This window comes from Lissotriton helveticus, chromosome 3_1, assembly GCF_964261635.1.
Source record: "Lissotriton helveticus chromosome 3_1, aLisHel1.1, whole genome shotgun sequence".
Lineage (NCBI taxonomy): Eukaryota > Metazoa > Chordata > Amphibia > Caudata > Salamandridae > Lissotriton > Lissotriton helveticus.
The window spans coordinates 418096235-418112023 of NC_136061.1; the positions used below are offsets into that span (position 1 = coordinate 418096235).

The window sequence follows — 15789 nt, forward strand, 5'->3', positions numbered from 1 at the left end:
ACGCTTGGTTCTCACAAATTAGCGCCATCCACAATCAAGTCTTGTGGGATGGAGGGGCGATCAGGATAGCATTGAGCACTGGCACGCAGTCCTCATACTTTGGCGGCACTGTGGCTGAAGTCGGCTATGCTTATAATGCGGCATCCCACTTGCTTGTTATTAACGAATGGTGGCACAACTAACACCTAAAACAATGTCACTGTTGGCCACTCTTTGCGCCCCAGGAATCTTAGAGTTTTTTAATTGTTCAATCAAAACAGGTACCATCCCGTTAGAATGGAAGATTGCCTGCGTACATCCCATTCTAAGAAAACCCTCTCCAGATCTTGAATCGCTTAGCAACTCTCGCCCTATATCTTTACTACCTCTTTTGGGTAAACAGCTTGAAAGTCCTGTCAATAAGCAACTCAGCTCTTATCTAGAAATTAATCAGATCCTTGACCCTTCCCAATGTGGCTTTTGCCTTGGCCATAGCACTGAGACAGCGCTTTTGGCAGTAACTGACTCTTTGCGTCTGGGAGTGGATGCAGGCAACCCAATTCAAATATATACACCATGTATATTACACTCGATCCCAACTGTGGCGGATAGGGGCCATTCATTCCCCAGTGTGTCTCAGCTGCGAGAAGGATGAAGGGGACTTATATGCACACCGTATGGAATTGCAGTGTACTACAGTCATTCTGGCACAGGGTGGCGTCCTGTTTAGATCATGTTCTATCATGGAACCTTCCATTTGACCTGAGACTATTTTTATTACATAGCACTGACAGGATTGCTGGGAACAAATATAAACAGCACTTACTCTTCCTGGCCCTCACCCTGACCAAGCGAGACATTGCACAGCAGTGGAAGGCTATGTCCCCCTGACAATTGGTGGTTGGAAGAAGGCCCTAGACTGTTGCATGGGGGCAGATATAGCGGTCTTCCAGGCTCGGGGTGCCCCCAGAAACACAGGAAAATATGGTCCAGATGGGCGAATTATCCTGGTATAGAGTTACTGCCTCTACCGAACACAGACCTCATATAGAATGGCTCCCTCATAGGATTCCGGTCCCTGAATTGATCAGATACTATTATATTGTTACTGGTGGTCGAATACATCCCAACTAAATCTATTTTGTGGGGTTTAAAATGCTGTGTCATGTTTATGTTGTGTTGCCTGTATGTTATGCAGGGGTTCCAGTTTTTCAAAAACGTAGGTAGCATGGTCATATCCGATGTTTCACATGTTTCCTGCGGCCTTTGCCCATTATGTACCCTAAAAAGACAATAAAAATATGTTTTTAAAAAAAAGATCAATATCATAACAAGTAGTTTTAAAAGGGTACATAATTAAACCAAAAGGCAACAGAAAATAAGTATAATAAACATTTGTAGAATAGTGGCTGTGCAGGAGGTACTTTGTCACCAGCCCTGTTAACCTGTCAGTGGGGAAACCAAAGCATGTTGGATTTTATTTGCTTGACTTGTCCCATAAGAAATATGGTCTAGCTTGCGACGATATATAAAACAATATAATTGATTGACAATTTAATTGACTGAAATGCATAAGATTAGTATGACTCTTCTCTTTAAATCAAAAATGTGTATGAATTGCAGAATGCAGTGTTGCAGTTGTCTCAGACCCAGCCTCTTACTGAGCAATTCCAGCTGATGGACCAGAATGGCCGAACTATCCATTATGATCTTCAGCCAATGGCAGGTTGCAACACACAGATGGTGAGTAATAGTGTACTCACAAACATTTATAATTTGAAGGCTTCTACACTAGTAATCCTCATGGTAGCATAATGAGATTCCAAAGTAGTGTCTATTGTCGCCTAAGGTAGAACTGCCTCTTTTATATTCTGAAGGTGTTCTCATGATAACTAAAGGTGCTGAGTACCCTACTGGACCAGCCTCCCACGATATCTTGATTTCGCAATTTGCACAAAAAATTCACGCAAAATCAGCACTTTAGTAAAACTCCCACAATATTTACAAAAGTTCCCACAAAATATATGCAAAAAAAATAACATGGGGTTGACCCACTCCACCTTACTAGCTCTGCACCAGTAAAGGAAGTATGAGCAACAGGCTTGCAGGCACCAGAGGTGTTTACTCTGTTGCCTTCCGTTCAAATGCATAAAGCCTCCTCCTGCTGTGGAAATAGCCTGCAGCCCGCCTCCCACGTTTGTGTGCCCCTGTAGACTCTGCAGGCCATTGAAAGGCTCTCCTGCCTCCCACTCTCCACTGCACTCCTCTCCTCTCCCCCTGGCCCACATCTTCAAATAGTGTACAACTGGAACCTGATCCGGACTAGTAGCATGCCAAATTGGATGGGTTTTAAATGCCTTTGCTGCTGTCCCTCTCCTCCTCTGAGCAAGAATTTCCTGATATTGAGCATAAATACTTATGAGAGTTTCATTGCAAGATAAAGTAAAGATGTTCCTTATTTCCCCCTAAATAATACCAGGTTTCAGGTCGGCTCGTGGTGTGTTTTTGTTGATGTACTATTCTTACTTTTGCCTGGAGTTTAATTTCTTTTTAAATCTTCTGTACCCCCTGTTTGGTTCTGCACCTTCCTTTTACTTTTCAGCTCCAACCCCAAGCAAAGGTTGAAAACATGGACAACAATTCAAAAAATGTGTGAGCTGTATAGGAAGTTACATCACACTCCCATTGATTTCTTATGGTGGCATACATTTAACCATATCCAACCCATTGCCTCTGAAGGGCTAAGGCATTTGCGGCGATCGTAAAGTACAGAAAATACTTATGGCAGTTATCTCCCTATTTACTTTATTTTACTGCCAGTATCTACGCCTGTATCTTCATGATCCTTTTAAAAAATAGCATTCAGAAAATTAGCCAAAATGCGAGTCTGAACCTTGAAAGAATTGTCATGGAAAAACATGTATGTTCCTTAAGCATTTGCTAGTCTTCCCTTTAGTACTTTAGATTATATTACTTGGTGTAGTGATATTTATGAAAAAGAATCCTTTCTAGAATAAATACGTCCCTCCTCAACAGTGAAATTCACCTGAATGTCTGACAGCAGAGTAAAATTTATTTTGCCTTTACTGTAGGCTCTAGCTTTAGAACTAAAGCCTTATGCAGTTTCCTACATCCATAAACCTTATCAGTGAATTACTTAGTTATTCCTCTGAGCCATCAACGCTTATGTTGAATGCATTTCTGTGCCATTAACAGTAGCTTGTAATAACAGCAGTGAACTAGAATGTAATCTCCTATGCTTCTTGCTGTAGAAGTGCCTATTTTATCCATTATCTGTAGAGCCAGCATGCAAGATGTGTCATACTCCTGAAGCTCTTACTCTAGTTGAGTACCACAAAGTCGTTCCCTTAAGCTTTAAGGTAAACTCCTCTGCATTCATTTGAGCGTCTGGCTATAGAGGTGAATACTGTGCTATCCTACTGAGACTTGCATCTTAGAGTCCTTCATTTGTGCTATTTAACAGAACAGAGTTGTATAATCACGACACAATCATAAAACATATGCACAACATTAATCAATAACTTCATGAAGTACATACAATTCTAAGAAATGTTCTGATCTAAAATGTCTTCAGTGAGTATTATTGTCAAGCATCTTCAAGTGCACAGTTTGTCTCTCTTGCCTTCTAGTTTGAATAAAGCTCATGCTAAGCATAAGAAATATGCTCAAAGCTTTCCCACACAAAATTCAGCTTTCCTTTGGATTATAAGCTTGGCAAATTACTATTCTCATCAATAACGTATATTTAGCATCCTTCACTGATTATACTTTTCAGTGCTGAGGTCACAATTCCAGCTTAATATTACCAAAGCGGGTTATTCAAAACTTTACTTGCCACATATTTTAGCTATCCTTTATAAAATGATAACCCAGTGATTGCTTTAGCACATCACTTCGAGATCTTTGAGAACTACATCACAAAGAGTTAATATGTTGGGAGACTAATACTGTTTTTGAGAAATATGTAATAAATGGATAAAATGCATGTTCCCCATAGAATTCCATACACTTTGCATGGCCCATAAATGGACAACAGCTTTTTTCCCCAAGGTTAGTACAATGCAACTTATGTAAAAGATTACTAGAAAAGATTCTACCCAAATAAACATAATTATCAGCCACCTCAATTTTTTATTGACCCATAGGACAGTTACATGTTAGCCCTCTTTTTTGCCCCTAATAAGTAACACCTATGGTCTTGCTGTATAAACAAATTCTGCCTAAAAGCTTAATTACTGCAAATTTCTTTGCAAACCAGTGGTGGTCAGCTCAAACAGAATTATCTTGGCAGCACTGATAAGAGTGTGCAATGAATACATTGTTTTAAGCTAATTCAATAAGAACGCTGTATTCTGATAATCAAGATGATCAACCTTGGATACATTGGTTAATGTCCCGTCATTACTTTTTTAAAATATTTGTGTTTTTAGGTTATTGCAATGTCAATAAATATGCCTTAGCAAAACTCAGCCTCACCCGCCACCCCTCCCATCACAGGACATGCATCCATTTATTCATGTGATAAATCATGGACAGTTCGTCAATATACAGCATCATTTTTGAGTATCATTTTGAGTATTTTTGCTCGCTCGCGGGTCCCGCCCAGAACACCCCTCAGTTTCTACATCTTGAACTTTACCCAAGTCAGCAGGTATCTCCCATGTAAATGCCCATTTCAGTTAAACCCAGAGACCCATCCATCCCACATATTTACATATTTCCTTTCACAGCCTTTGCTTTGAAAGATTTCCTTTCCCATTATTCTACAATAATGCATATCATCCAGCTATTCGGGATGTTGAGGATCAGTCCCCAAGCCCCATTTCTTGGCAACGTCCCGTTATGCCACCATGCATCCTAGGTTAACTAACAGATTGTGGTGTCCCATATGGTCCGTCTGCCCCGACACACCAAACAGTGCAAGTCTAGGTTGAAGCACCAGGGGTATCCCCGTTGCACCTTCCAATGTTTCCTGCACTGCCTCCCAAAAGCCTCCAATTTTTGGACAGCCCCAGAGCGTCTGATAGAAGTGCTCTCCTGGCCACACCCTTTGGAGAATCCTAAGTTGGATAAGGCAGAGAGATGCTCAAATGGGTACCTCGGATATAGCAAAGGGTTCACCCAAACAAAGTCACTGAGACCTGGGTAATATCAGTACTGAGAAAAAGGGGTCCCAGCAAACAGCAATACATTCAAAACAAACAATATCAATGAATAAAGAAACACTATTATACAGTTACCATGAATTTAGATGTTTATTAAATAGGTTGCCTGCCCCGCCCCTGTCCTGATGAAGACCCCGAAGCAAGGTCATAACTAATCCCTGCGATTTATTAGAGGGTCGAAACGTCGACAACTTTTTATGCATATCAGCTTCACCCCATCATTTAGTCATTCAATGCTTGTTATTTCATGATGTATTGAACCCACGGTCATTTGTCTGTCTATGTTGGAAATTGACATACAGTACAGTCAGGCCATTTGGTTGTTTTTTTTTATTGTCACTATCCTATACCCACACTCCCTGCACTATACCACTTCCCTTCCCTTCTGGGGCACCATACATCTTGTGATTGTTCATCTAAATTCATGGTAACTAACGTACGTCTACATTGTGAATAAATAACAGTGTAGGCTAATTAAGCGTTTCTTTATTCATTGATATTGTTTGTTTTGAATTTATTGTTGTTTGCTGGGACCCCTTTTTCTCAGTACAAATGGGCACCTCCGCAGGGAACACGAGTGCCTCACACCAGTGGTCCCAATCAAGGTCTCCAAGATCCCAAGACCATCTATCCAGCAGGCCAGTCAGGTGGCTTGTGTGTTTTCATCAGAGTCCTGTATGGGAAGGAAATTTACAGGCCCACCCAGCAATGGCATTTCCAAGGCGGCATCCTCCTTCTTCTGCACATCAGGGAGGGATGCTGTGTCAAAGAGCTACTCGCAGTTGCCATTGCGTAGCTAACTACTGATATTCCGTTTGCAAATGGGCAAATAGCACCACCCCATTAGCGTCCCAGACTTCTGCCGCAGTTGAAATGCCAATTTTGTCCCACCCCTAAAAACAATTCAAGGCAGTCAATCTTGGGAGCCTGGACACCTCTCACAATGGTGTTCTCTGGGTCAATTGAGTGTCCCACCCCATCTCCTTAGTTAAAGTCCTCCAATTCTGAACCACCATTTCAATAACTGGACACAGTACTGGGTTCCGTCTACCCCCATATACAGCTAATGTAGATAGCTTCTGTTTCCCATAGCCTGGTGATCTATCCAGAATGCTGGACCTGGAAAGCCTCATAATGCTGACGAATATTCGGCAGCGGTACTCCCCCTTCGTACGAAGACCGCCGAATGGTACGTAGGGCCACTCTCTGGTGTCCACGGCCCACAGCATGGTGCATGATAACACATAAATTTGAACAAAAAAAATTCGCATTTTTTATGGTGAGTTCTGAAGAATGTAGAGGAAATGGTGGAGAGCCAGCATTTTAAATATTGCTGCCTTCATCATCAATGAAATCGGCAAAGGCTGCCAGTGTTGTGTGTCCTGGTCAAAACACTTCAGCAAGTGGGCCAGGTTTGCATCGTAATAAGGTTCAGGATCTTTGGTGATCCATAGCCCAAGGTATTTTACTTTAATAGTTTCCACTCGTAAGTGGTAGGGCCAGCGGCTAGCCCCTATCCCAGCTGCCCATGGGAAACAATAACGATTTATGCCAGTTTATGACAAATCCATAGACCTCTCCAAAAACATGAAAAATGTCCTGCAACCTCTGAAGGGTCGTTGGCACACGGGTCAAATACAGCAAAATATAATCCGCATACAGGGACATTTTTTCCTCCCTGCCCAATCCTCCAGGCCAACCCAAATCTGCATGTCCACTCTTATCCATTTCACCAGGCACTCTATCGCCATAGCCAAAAATACTTCCCCCCCTGATATGTCTGCCTCTAAATTTGTCATTTGGTGTGGACCTTGTCTGTTCGCAGGGCAATCAGCTTAAAATTTCCCGCTCTTGAACTATCAGCCATGATTCCTAAAAGCAAGCAAGTTGCGATGCCAGCTCTCCCCATTTTCCACAAAGTATAGGTGGGAGGCCTGTTCCAGGCTCCCAACACTCTCTTCATTCTGAGGCACCACATCCCAATCCTCCATCCACTCTGGGATGCACGTCCCCCATGTTCAATCTTACCCTCAGTGGTGAGTGGTCACTAATACCACGATCTAAGTGCTCTGCCACCTCAAAGCTGGGCAGGAGATCAGTTGTTGTAAGAAAGTAAACCAACCAGGAATGAACTTTGTGGTAGCCAGAGTAGAAGGAGTATCCCCTTTCCTGCTCATGTAGAGCCCTCCATACATCACACAATCCTAGCGCCTGCACAAAACCCTCCAGTCTACGCCTCGTCATTGTCCCTTCCACTTTTGCACTGATCCTGTCCATGTGTGTTTCCAATACTGAGTTGAAGTCTCCTTCCTGGTGCATTAGCCAGAACAGGTCCCACTTGCTGAAGTGTTATTCTCTGCAACCCAGGAGGTGCGTAAACGTTAAATAGTATCAAAGGTAAACCTATATTCACCCAGAATCACTATGTAGCACCCTTGTATATCAGCTCATGTGCAGAACATGTGAAACGGGAGAGATCTATGGATAAGTACCAGGACCCCCCTAGACCCGGGTGTGGTCTGTGCATGAGCAATTAACTTATATTTTCCCCTAACCATACATCGATGTTGTGCATCCATAAGATGGGTCTCCTATAGGTATACTATGCCAGGTCACTATCAAGATAGTGCCCTATGGACCTGCCCCTTTTGACCTTGTTGTCCAATCCATTAACATTCCATGTCACTATCAACAGCTGTTTGGGTTGTACCATTGGATAACTCCTTCCTCTAGTCTCCCCCTGCCGCTGGACCCAGTGAACGGTTGAACAGAGTAAGTACATTCTTATACCGTGATAGAAAAACATAAAAAAAAACAAAAAGGATAACATTAACCCAAAACAACCCTTCCCACCTCACTGTACCATGTCGTGATTGTAGAACGAACCACCTCCAAACACACAGTATGTATAGACTTCAAACCTGCGAAACAATCCAACAGTATTTGAGTCAATTGTGAGAAGTTGGCCTGATATATGATGCTCACTAGTTCTAGTGATCACCCTGTATCAGTCCAAACAACCCTTATGGTGATTGATTGTAAGTCAACCTTATAGACCAGCTATCCTAATGGTAGCATGGACAAAGCAGTCTTAGGCTAAACTCTTTTGGCATGTGAAGCCAGCTGTTTTACCACAATATAACCCCTTGAATACCAGATGAAAGGACACCACACAGGTTGTTATGAAAATAAACAGTATATTTATTAATAACAACACCTCTGAACTCTTTATGAGGTCAGAGGGCTAAGCACATGACAATCTCTTAAGAAAAATACGACAAGTTGCACAAAATTACAATGGTGCCCTAGGGGCACGACAAACCATATACTAAGTAAGTGTTGTGAAAGTCGATAAAAGGAATGGAGCTGTCCAGAGGCTGTAGGATCGATGGGACCACGCTACACTAACTTCAGGTAAGTAATAGGAGGCCCATGGAACGCGTGTGCAGAGTGTGAACTCACACGCGAGATGCGTAACAACGTCCATGGACAGTACAGTTCAAGTAAAAGGTGAGTACGGACAATCCTGACTAGTTATGACAAAAACGACTGTGGAACTGGACACTAGGACAGTTAGACTACCCTTGAGCACCGAAATGCTCTCGTTACCTCACCCACGGGCTGCGGGTGCATAGGTGCCGAAGTCAATGGAGCCTGAAAGAAAAGATGCTGCAGGCGACCAGGAGGAAGATGTCCGGTGCGATCCAAGGGTGGATCAGTGAAGAAGAGGACCTGAAAGCAGAGGGGACAGTGTTCAAAGTCACTAGCCAGTGACCGGTGTGGAACCAGGAAGGAACCAGGTGCTGTCGTCGCGATCAGGTGAAGAGTGGACGCTTGACTCAGCTGCCACGTGGACCAGGAGGCGTCTTCAATGACCAGGATGGCGGCACGAGCTGTCCCATGCAGTCTCTCGCTGTCGGCGGTGTCGGATCCGGGATTGGAGTCAACAGGCCTTGGCAAAGGAAACCCACGCGGTGAAGGGAAAAGACGTCTGGTGCGGACTAGGAGAGTCCGAGGTGCCCCTCTTTTGGAAGGGAGCAAGGGCCAGTCTGGAGCAACCAGACCAGCAGCAAAGATTGAAAGGTTCGTCGTCTAGGAGGCCACTAGCCAGCCGGCAAGTGACCAGACAATGCGTCGAGCAGCAAACAAGCAGAAGGGCCCCACGCAAATATATGCAAAAAAAATAACATGGGGTTGACCCACTCCACCTTACTAGCGCTGCACCAGTAAAGGAAGTATGAGCAACAGGCTTGCAGGCACCAGAGGTGTTTACTCTGTTGCCTTCCGTTCAAATGCATAAAGCCTCCTCCTGCTGTGGAAATAGCCTGCAGCCCGCCTCCCACGTTTGTGTGCCCCTGTAGACTCTGCAGGCCATTGAAAGGCTCTCCTGCCTCCCACTCTCCACTGCACTCCTCTCCTCTCCCCCTGGCCCACATCTTCAAATAGTGTACAACTGGAACCTGATCCGGACTAGTAGCATGCCAAATTGGATGGGTTTTAAATGCCTTTGCTGCTGTCCCTCTCCTCCTCTGAGCAAGAATTTCCTGATATTGAGCATAAATACTTATGAGAGTTTCATTGCAAGATAAAGTAAAGATGTTCCTTATTTCCCCCTAAATAATACCAGGTTTCAGGTCGGCTCGTGGTGTGTTTTTGTTGATGTACTATTCTTACTTTTGCCTGGAGTTTAATTTCTTTTTAAATCTTCTGTACCCCCTGTTTGGTTCTGCACCTTCCTTTTACTTTTCAGCTCCAACCCCAAGCAAAGGTTGAAAACATGGACAACAATTCAAAATATATGTGAGCTGTATAGGAAGTTACATCACACTCCCATTGATTTCTTATGGTGGCATACATTTAACCATATCCAACCCATTGCCTCTGAAGGGCTAAGGCATTTGTGGCGATCGTAAAGTACAGAAAATACTTATGGCAGTTATCTCCCTATTTACTTTATTTTACTGCCAGTATCTACGCCTGTATCTTCATGATCCTTTTAAAAAATAGCATTCAGAAAATTAGCCAAAATGCGAGTCTGAACCTTGAAAGAATTGTCATGGAAAAACATGTATGTTCCTTAAGCATTTGCTAGTCTTCCCTTTAGTACTTTAGATTATATTACTTGGTGTAGTGATATCTATGAAAAAGAATCCTTTCTAGAATAAATACGTCCCTCCTCAACAGTGAAATTCACCTGAATGTCTGACAGCAGAGTAAAATTTATTTTGCCTTTACTGTAGGCTCTAGCTTTAGAACTAAAGCCTTATGCAGTTTCCTACATCCATAAACCTTATCAGTGAATTACTTAGTTATTCCTCTGAGCCATCAACGCTTATGTTGAATGCATTTCTGTGCCATTAACAGTAGCTTGTAATAACAGCAGTGAACTAGAATGTAATCTCCTATGCTTCTTGCTGTAGAAGTGCCTATTTTATCCATTATCTGTAGAGCCAGCATGCAAGATGTGTCATACTCCTGAAGCTCTTACTCTAGTTGAGTACCACAAAGTCGTTCCCTTAAGCTTTAAGGTAAACTCCTCTGCATTCATTTGAGCGTCTGGCCATAGAGGTGAATACTGTGCTATCCTACTGAGACTTGCATCTTAGAGTCCTTCATTTGTGCTATTTAACAGAACAGAGTTGTATAATCACGACACAATCATAAAACATATGCACAACATTAATCAATAACTTCATGAAGTACATACAATTCTAAGAAATGTTCTGATCTAAAATGTCTTCAGTGAGTATTATTGTCAAGCATCTTCAAGTGCACAGTTTGTCTCTCTTGCCTTCTAGTTTGAATAAAGCTCATGCTAAGCATAAGAAATATGCTCAAAGCTTTCCCACACAAAATTCAGCTTTCCTTTGGATTATAAGCTTGGCAAATTACTATTCTCATCAATAACGTATATTTAGCATCCTTCACTGATTATACTTTTCAGTGCTGAGGTCACAATTCCAGCTTAATATTACCAAAGCGGGTTATTCAAAACTTTACTTGCCACATATTTTAGCTATCCTTTATAAAATGATAACCCAGTGATTGCTTTAGCACATCACTTCGAGATCTTTGAGAACTACATCACAAAGAGTTAATATGTTGGGAGACTAATACTGTTTTTGAGAAATATGTAATAAATGGATAAAATGCATGTTCCCCATAGAATTCCATACACTTTGCATGGCCCATAAATGGACAACAGCTTTTTTCCCCAAGGTTAGTACAATGCAACTTATGTAAAAGATTACTAGAAAAGATTCTACCCAAATAAACATAATTATCAGCCACCTCAATTTTTTATTGACCCATAGGACAGTTACATGTTAGCCCTCTTTTTTGCCCCTAATAAGTAACACCTATGGTCTTGCTGTATAAACAAATTCTGCCTAAAAGCTTAATTACTGCAAATTTCTTTGCAAACCAGTGGTGGTCAGCTCAAACAGAATTATCTTGGCAGCACTGATAAGAGTGTGCAATGAATACATTGTTTTAAGCTAATTCAATAAGAACGCTGTATTCTGATAATCAAGATGATCAACCTTGGATACATTGGTTAATGTCCCGTCATTACTTTTTTTAAATATTTGTGTTTTTAGGTTATTGCAATGTCAATAAATATGCCTTAGCAAAACTCAGCCTCACCCGCCACCCCTCCCATCACAGGACATGCATCCATTTATTCATGTGATAAATCATGGACAGTTCGTCAATATACAGCATCATTTTTGAGTATCATTTTGAGTATTTTTGCTCGCTCGCGGGTCCCGCCCAGAACACCCCTCAGTTTCTACATCTTGAACTTTACCCAAGTCAGCAGGTATCTCCCATGTAAATGCCCATTTCAGTTAAACCCAGAGACCCATCCATCCCACATATTTACATATTTCCTTTCACAGCCTTTGCTTTGAAAGATTTCCTTTCCCATTATTCTACAATAATGCAAATCATCCAGCTATTCGGGATGTTGAGGATCAGTCCCCAAGCCCCATTTCTTGGCAACGTCCCGTTATGCCACCATGCATCCTAGGTTAACTAACAGATTGTGGTGTCCCATATGGTCCGTCTGCCCCGACACACCAAACAGTGCAAGTCTAGGTTGAAGCACCAGGGGTATCCCCGTTGCACCTTCCAATGTTTCCTGCACTGCCTCCCAAAAGCCTCCAATTTTTGGACAGCCCCAGAGCGTCTGATAGAAGTGCTCTCCTGGCCACACCCTTTGGAGAATCCTAAGTTGGATGAGGCAGAGAGATGCTCAAATGGGTACCTCGGATATAGCAAAGGGTTCACCCAAACAAAGTCACTGAGACCTGGGTAATATCAGTACTGAGAAAAAGGGGTCCCAGCAAACAACAATACATTCAAAACAAACAATATCAATGAATAAAGAAACACTACGTTAGTTACCATGAATTTAGATGAACAATCACAAGATGTATGGTGCCCCAGAAGGGAAGGGAAGTGGTATAGTGCAGGGAGTGTGGGTATAGGATAGTGACAATAAAAAACAACCAAATGGCCTGACTGTACTGTATGTCAATTTCCAACATAGACAGACAAATGACCGTGGGTTCAATACATCATTAAATAACAATCATACTCCACATAACGCATTGAATGACTAAATGATGGGGTGAAGCTGATGTGCATAAAAAGTTGTCGACGTTTCGACCCTATAATAATCGCAGGGATTAGTTATGACCTTGCTTCGGGGTCTTCATCAGGACAGGGGCGGGGCAGGCAACCTATTTAATAAACATCAATTATTACTTTAGTTTAATTTACAAGGTGCGTTGAGTCAATAGATAAAAACAAATATTAAAGCACACTATGGTGGACAAGGCATAACAAAGGTTGCTCGTCTCCAAGTTGGAAGTAGGAATAGAGAATTCTTTCATAAGAAGAGTAAGTTCAGGTCCTAAAATTGAGAAAATATTGATCAATAAGGACCCTTACATTTAGATGCATCTGTGATGAGGGACTGATAGAATAAGCACTTACATGATATGACGATATAGGATGGCCCTCGGGTCTGAGTATAAGAAAACCAACATATCATTAATTACAGAAATGGTTTTAGGATGGAGGATTTATTAAACGGTAGGTAGAATTGAAACGATAAACTCACAGATTAAGAATGTGATGGGCATTCAAAGTTGATGCAAAATGCACACGAAGTCGGGATGAATCGTCTGCAGAGAAAAGACGGGATATAATGAATCCAACACTGTGGTCGTTACTAACGTGTACCGCAAGGTTTACAGACACAGGACATACCTGAGGGAAGACTGTGTCTTTGCTTGCGCCTACTCGTGTGCGTCGAGATCAAGGACGGCGAAATTCGACCATCAAACTAAAGTAATAATTGATGTTTATTAAATAGGTTGCCTGCCCCGCCCCTGTCCTGATGAAGACCCCGAAGCAAGGTCATAACTAATCCCTGCGATTTATTAGAGGGTCGAAACGTCGACAACTTTTTATGCATATCAGCTTCACCCCATCATTTAGTCATTCAATGCTTGTTATTTCATGATGTATTGAACCCACGGTCATTTGTCTGTCTATGTTGGAAATTGACATACAGTACAGTCAGGCCATTTGGTTGTTTTTTTATTGTCACTATCCTATACCCACACTCCCTGCACTATACCACTTCCCTTCCCTTCTGGGGCACCATACATCTTGTGATTGTTCATCTAAATTCATGGTAACTAACGTACGTCTACATTGTGAATAAATAACAGTGTAGGCTAATTAAGCGTTTCTTTATTCATTGATATTGTTTGTTTTGAATTTATTGTTGTTTGCTGGGACCCCTTTTTCTCAGTACAAATGGGCACCTCCGCAGGGAACACGAGTGCCTCACACCAGTGGTCCCAATCAAGGTCTCCAAGATCCCAAGACCATCTATCCAGCAGGCCAGTCAGGTGGCTTGTGTGTTTTCATCAGAGTCCTGTATGGGAAGGAAATTTACAGGCCCACCCAGCAATGGCATTTCCAAGGCGGCATCCTCCTTCTTCTGCACATCAGGGAGGGATGCTGTGTCAAAGAGCTACTCGCAGTTGCCATTGCGTAGCTAACTACTGATATTCCGTTTGCAAATGGGCAAATAGCACCACCCCATTAGCGTCCCAGACTTCTGCCGCAGTTGAAATGCCAATTTTGTCCCACCCCTAAAAACAATTCAAGGCAGTCAATCTTGGGAGCCTGGACACCTCTCACAATGGTGTTCTCTGGGTCAATTGAGTGTCCCACCCCATCTCCTTAGTTAAAGTCCTCCAATTCTGAACCACCATTTCAATAACTGGACACAGTACTGGGTTCCGTCTACCCCCATATACAGCTAATGTAGATAGCTTCTGTTTCCCATAGCCTGGTGATCTATCCAGAATGCTGGACCTGGAAAGCCTCATAATGCTGACGAATATTCGGCAGCGGTACTCCCCCTTCGTACGAAGACCGCCGAATGGTACGTAGGGCCACTCTCTGGTGTCCACGGCCCACAGCATGGTGCATGATAACACATAAATTTGAACAAAAAAAATTCGCATTTTTTATGGTGAGTTCTGAAGAATGTAGAGGAAATGGTGGAGAGCCAGCATTTTAAATATTGCTGCCTTCATCATCAATGAAATCGGCAAAGGCTGCCAGTGTTGTGTGTCCTGGTCAAAACACTTCAGCAAGTGGGCCAGGTTTGCATCGTAATAAGGTTCAGGATCTTTGGTGATCAATAGCCCAAGGTATTTTACTTTAATAGTTTCCACTCGTAAGTGGTAGGGCCAGCGGCTAGCCCCTATCCCAGCTGCCCATGGGAAACAATAACGATTTATGCCAGTTTATGACAAATCCATAGACCTCTCCAAAAACATGAAAAATGTCCTGCAACCTCTGAAGGGTCGTTGGCACACGGGTCAAATACAGCAAAATATAATCCGCATACAGGGACATTTTTTCCTCCCTGCCCAATCCTCCAGGCCAACCCAAATCTGCATGTCCACTCTTATCCATTTCACCAGGCACTCTATCGCCATAGCCAAAAATACTTCCCCCCCTGATATGTCTGCCTCTAAATTTGTCATTTGGTGTGGACCTTGTCTGTTCGCAGGGCAATCAGCTTAAAATTTCCCGCTCTTGAACTATCAGCCATGATTCCTAAAAGCAAGCAAGTTGCGATGCCAGCTCTCCCCATTTTCCACAAAGTATAGGTGGGAGGCCTGTTCCAGGCTCCCAACACTCTCTTCATTCTGAGGCACCACATCCCAATCCTCCATCCTCTCTGGGATGCACGTCCCCCATGTTCAATCTTACCCTCAGTGGTGAGTGGTCACTAATACCACGATCTAAGTGCTCTGCCACCTCAAAGCTGGGCAGGAGATCAGTTGTTGTAAGAAAGTAAACCAACCAGGAATGAACTTTGTGGTAGCCAGAGTAGAAGGAGTATCCCCTTTCCTGCTCGTGTAGAGCCCTCCATACATCACACAATCCTAGCGCCTGCACAAAACCCTCCAGTCTACGCCTCGTCATTGTCCCTTCCACTTTTGCACTGATCCTGTCCATGTGTGTTTCCAATACTGAGTTGAAGTCTCCTTCCTGGTGCATTAGCCAGAACAGGTCCCACTTGCTG

The 15789-nt window shown here is 42.8% G+C and overlaps 1 protein-coding gene across 3 annotated transcripts in view; it reads left to right on the forward strand.

Annotated features, from left to right (window-relative positions):
* CARF (calcium responsive transcription factor) overlaps positions 1–15789 on the forward strand; it is a 434709-nt gene that overhangs the window by 66856 nt on the left and 352064 nt on the right. For all 3 annotated transcript variants that reach the window (XM_078680246.1, XM_078680247.1, XM_078680245.1), the window contains exon 3: positions 1603–1722. In XM_078680246.1, coding sequence (XP_078536372.1) covers positions 1603–1722 — 120 coding nt within the window. The remainder of the gene's footprint in view (positions 1–1602; positions 1723–15789) is intronic.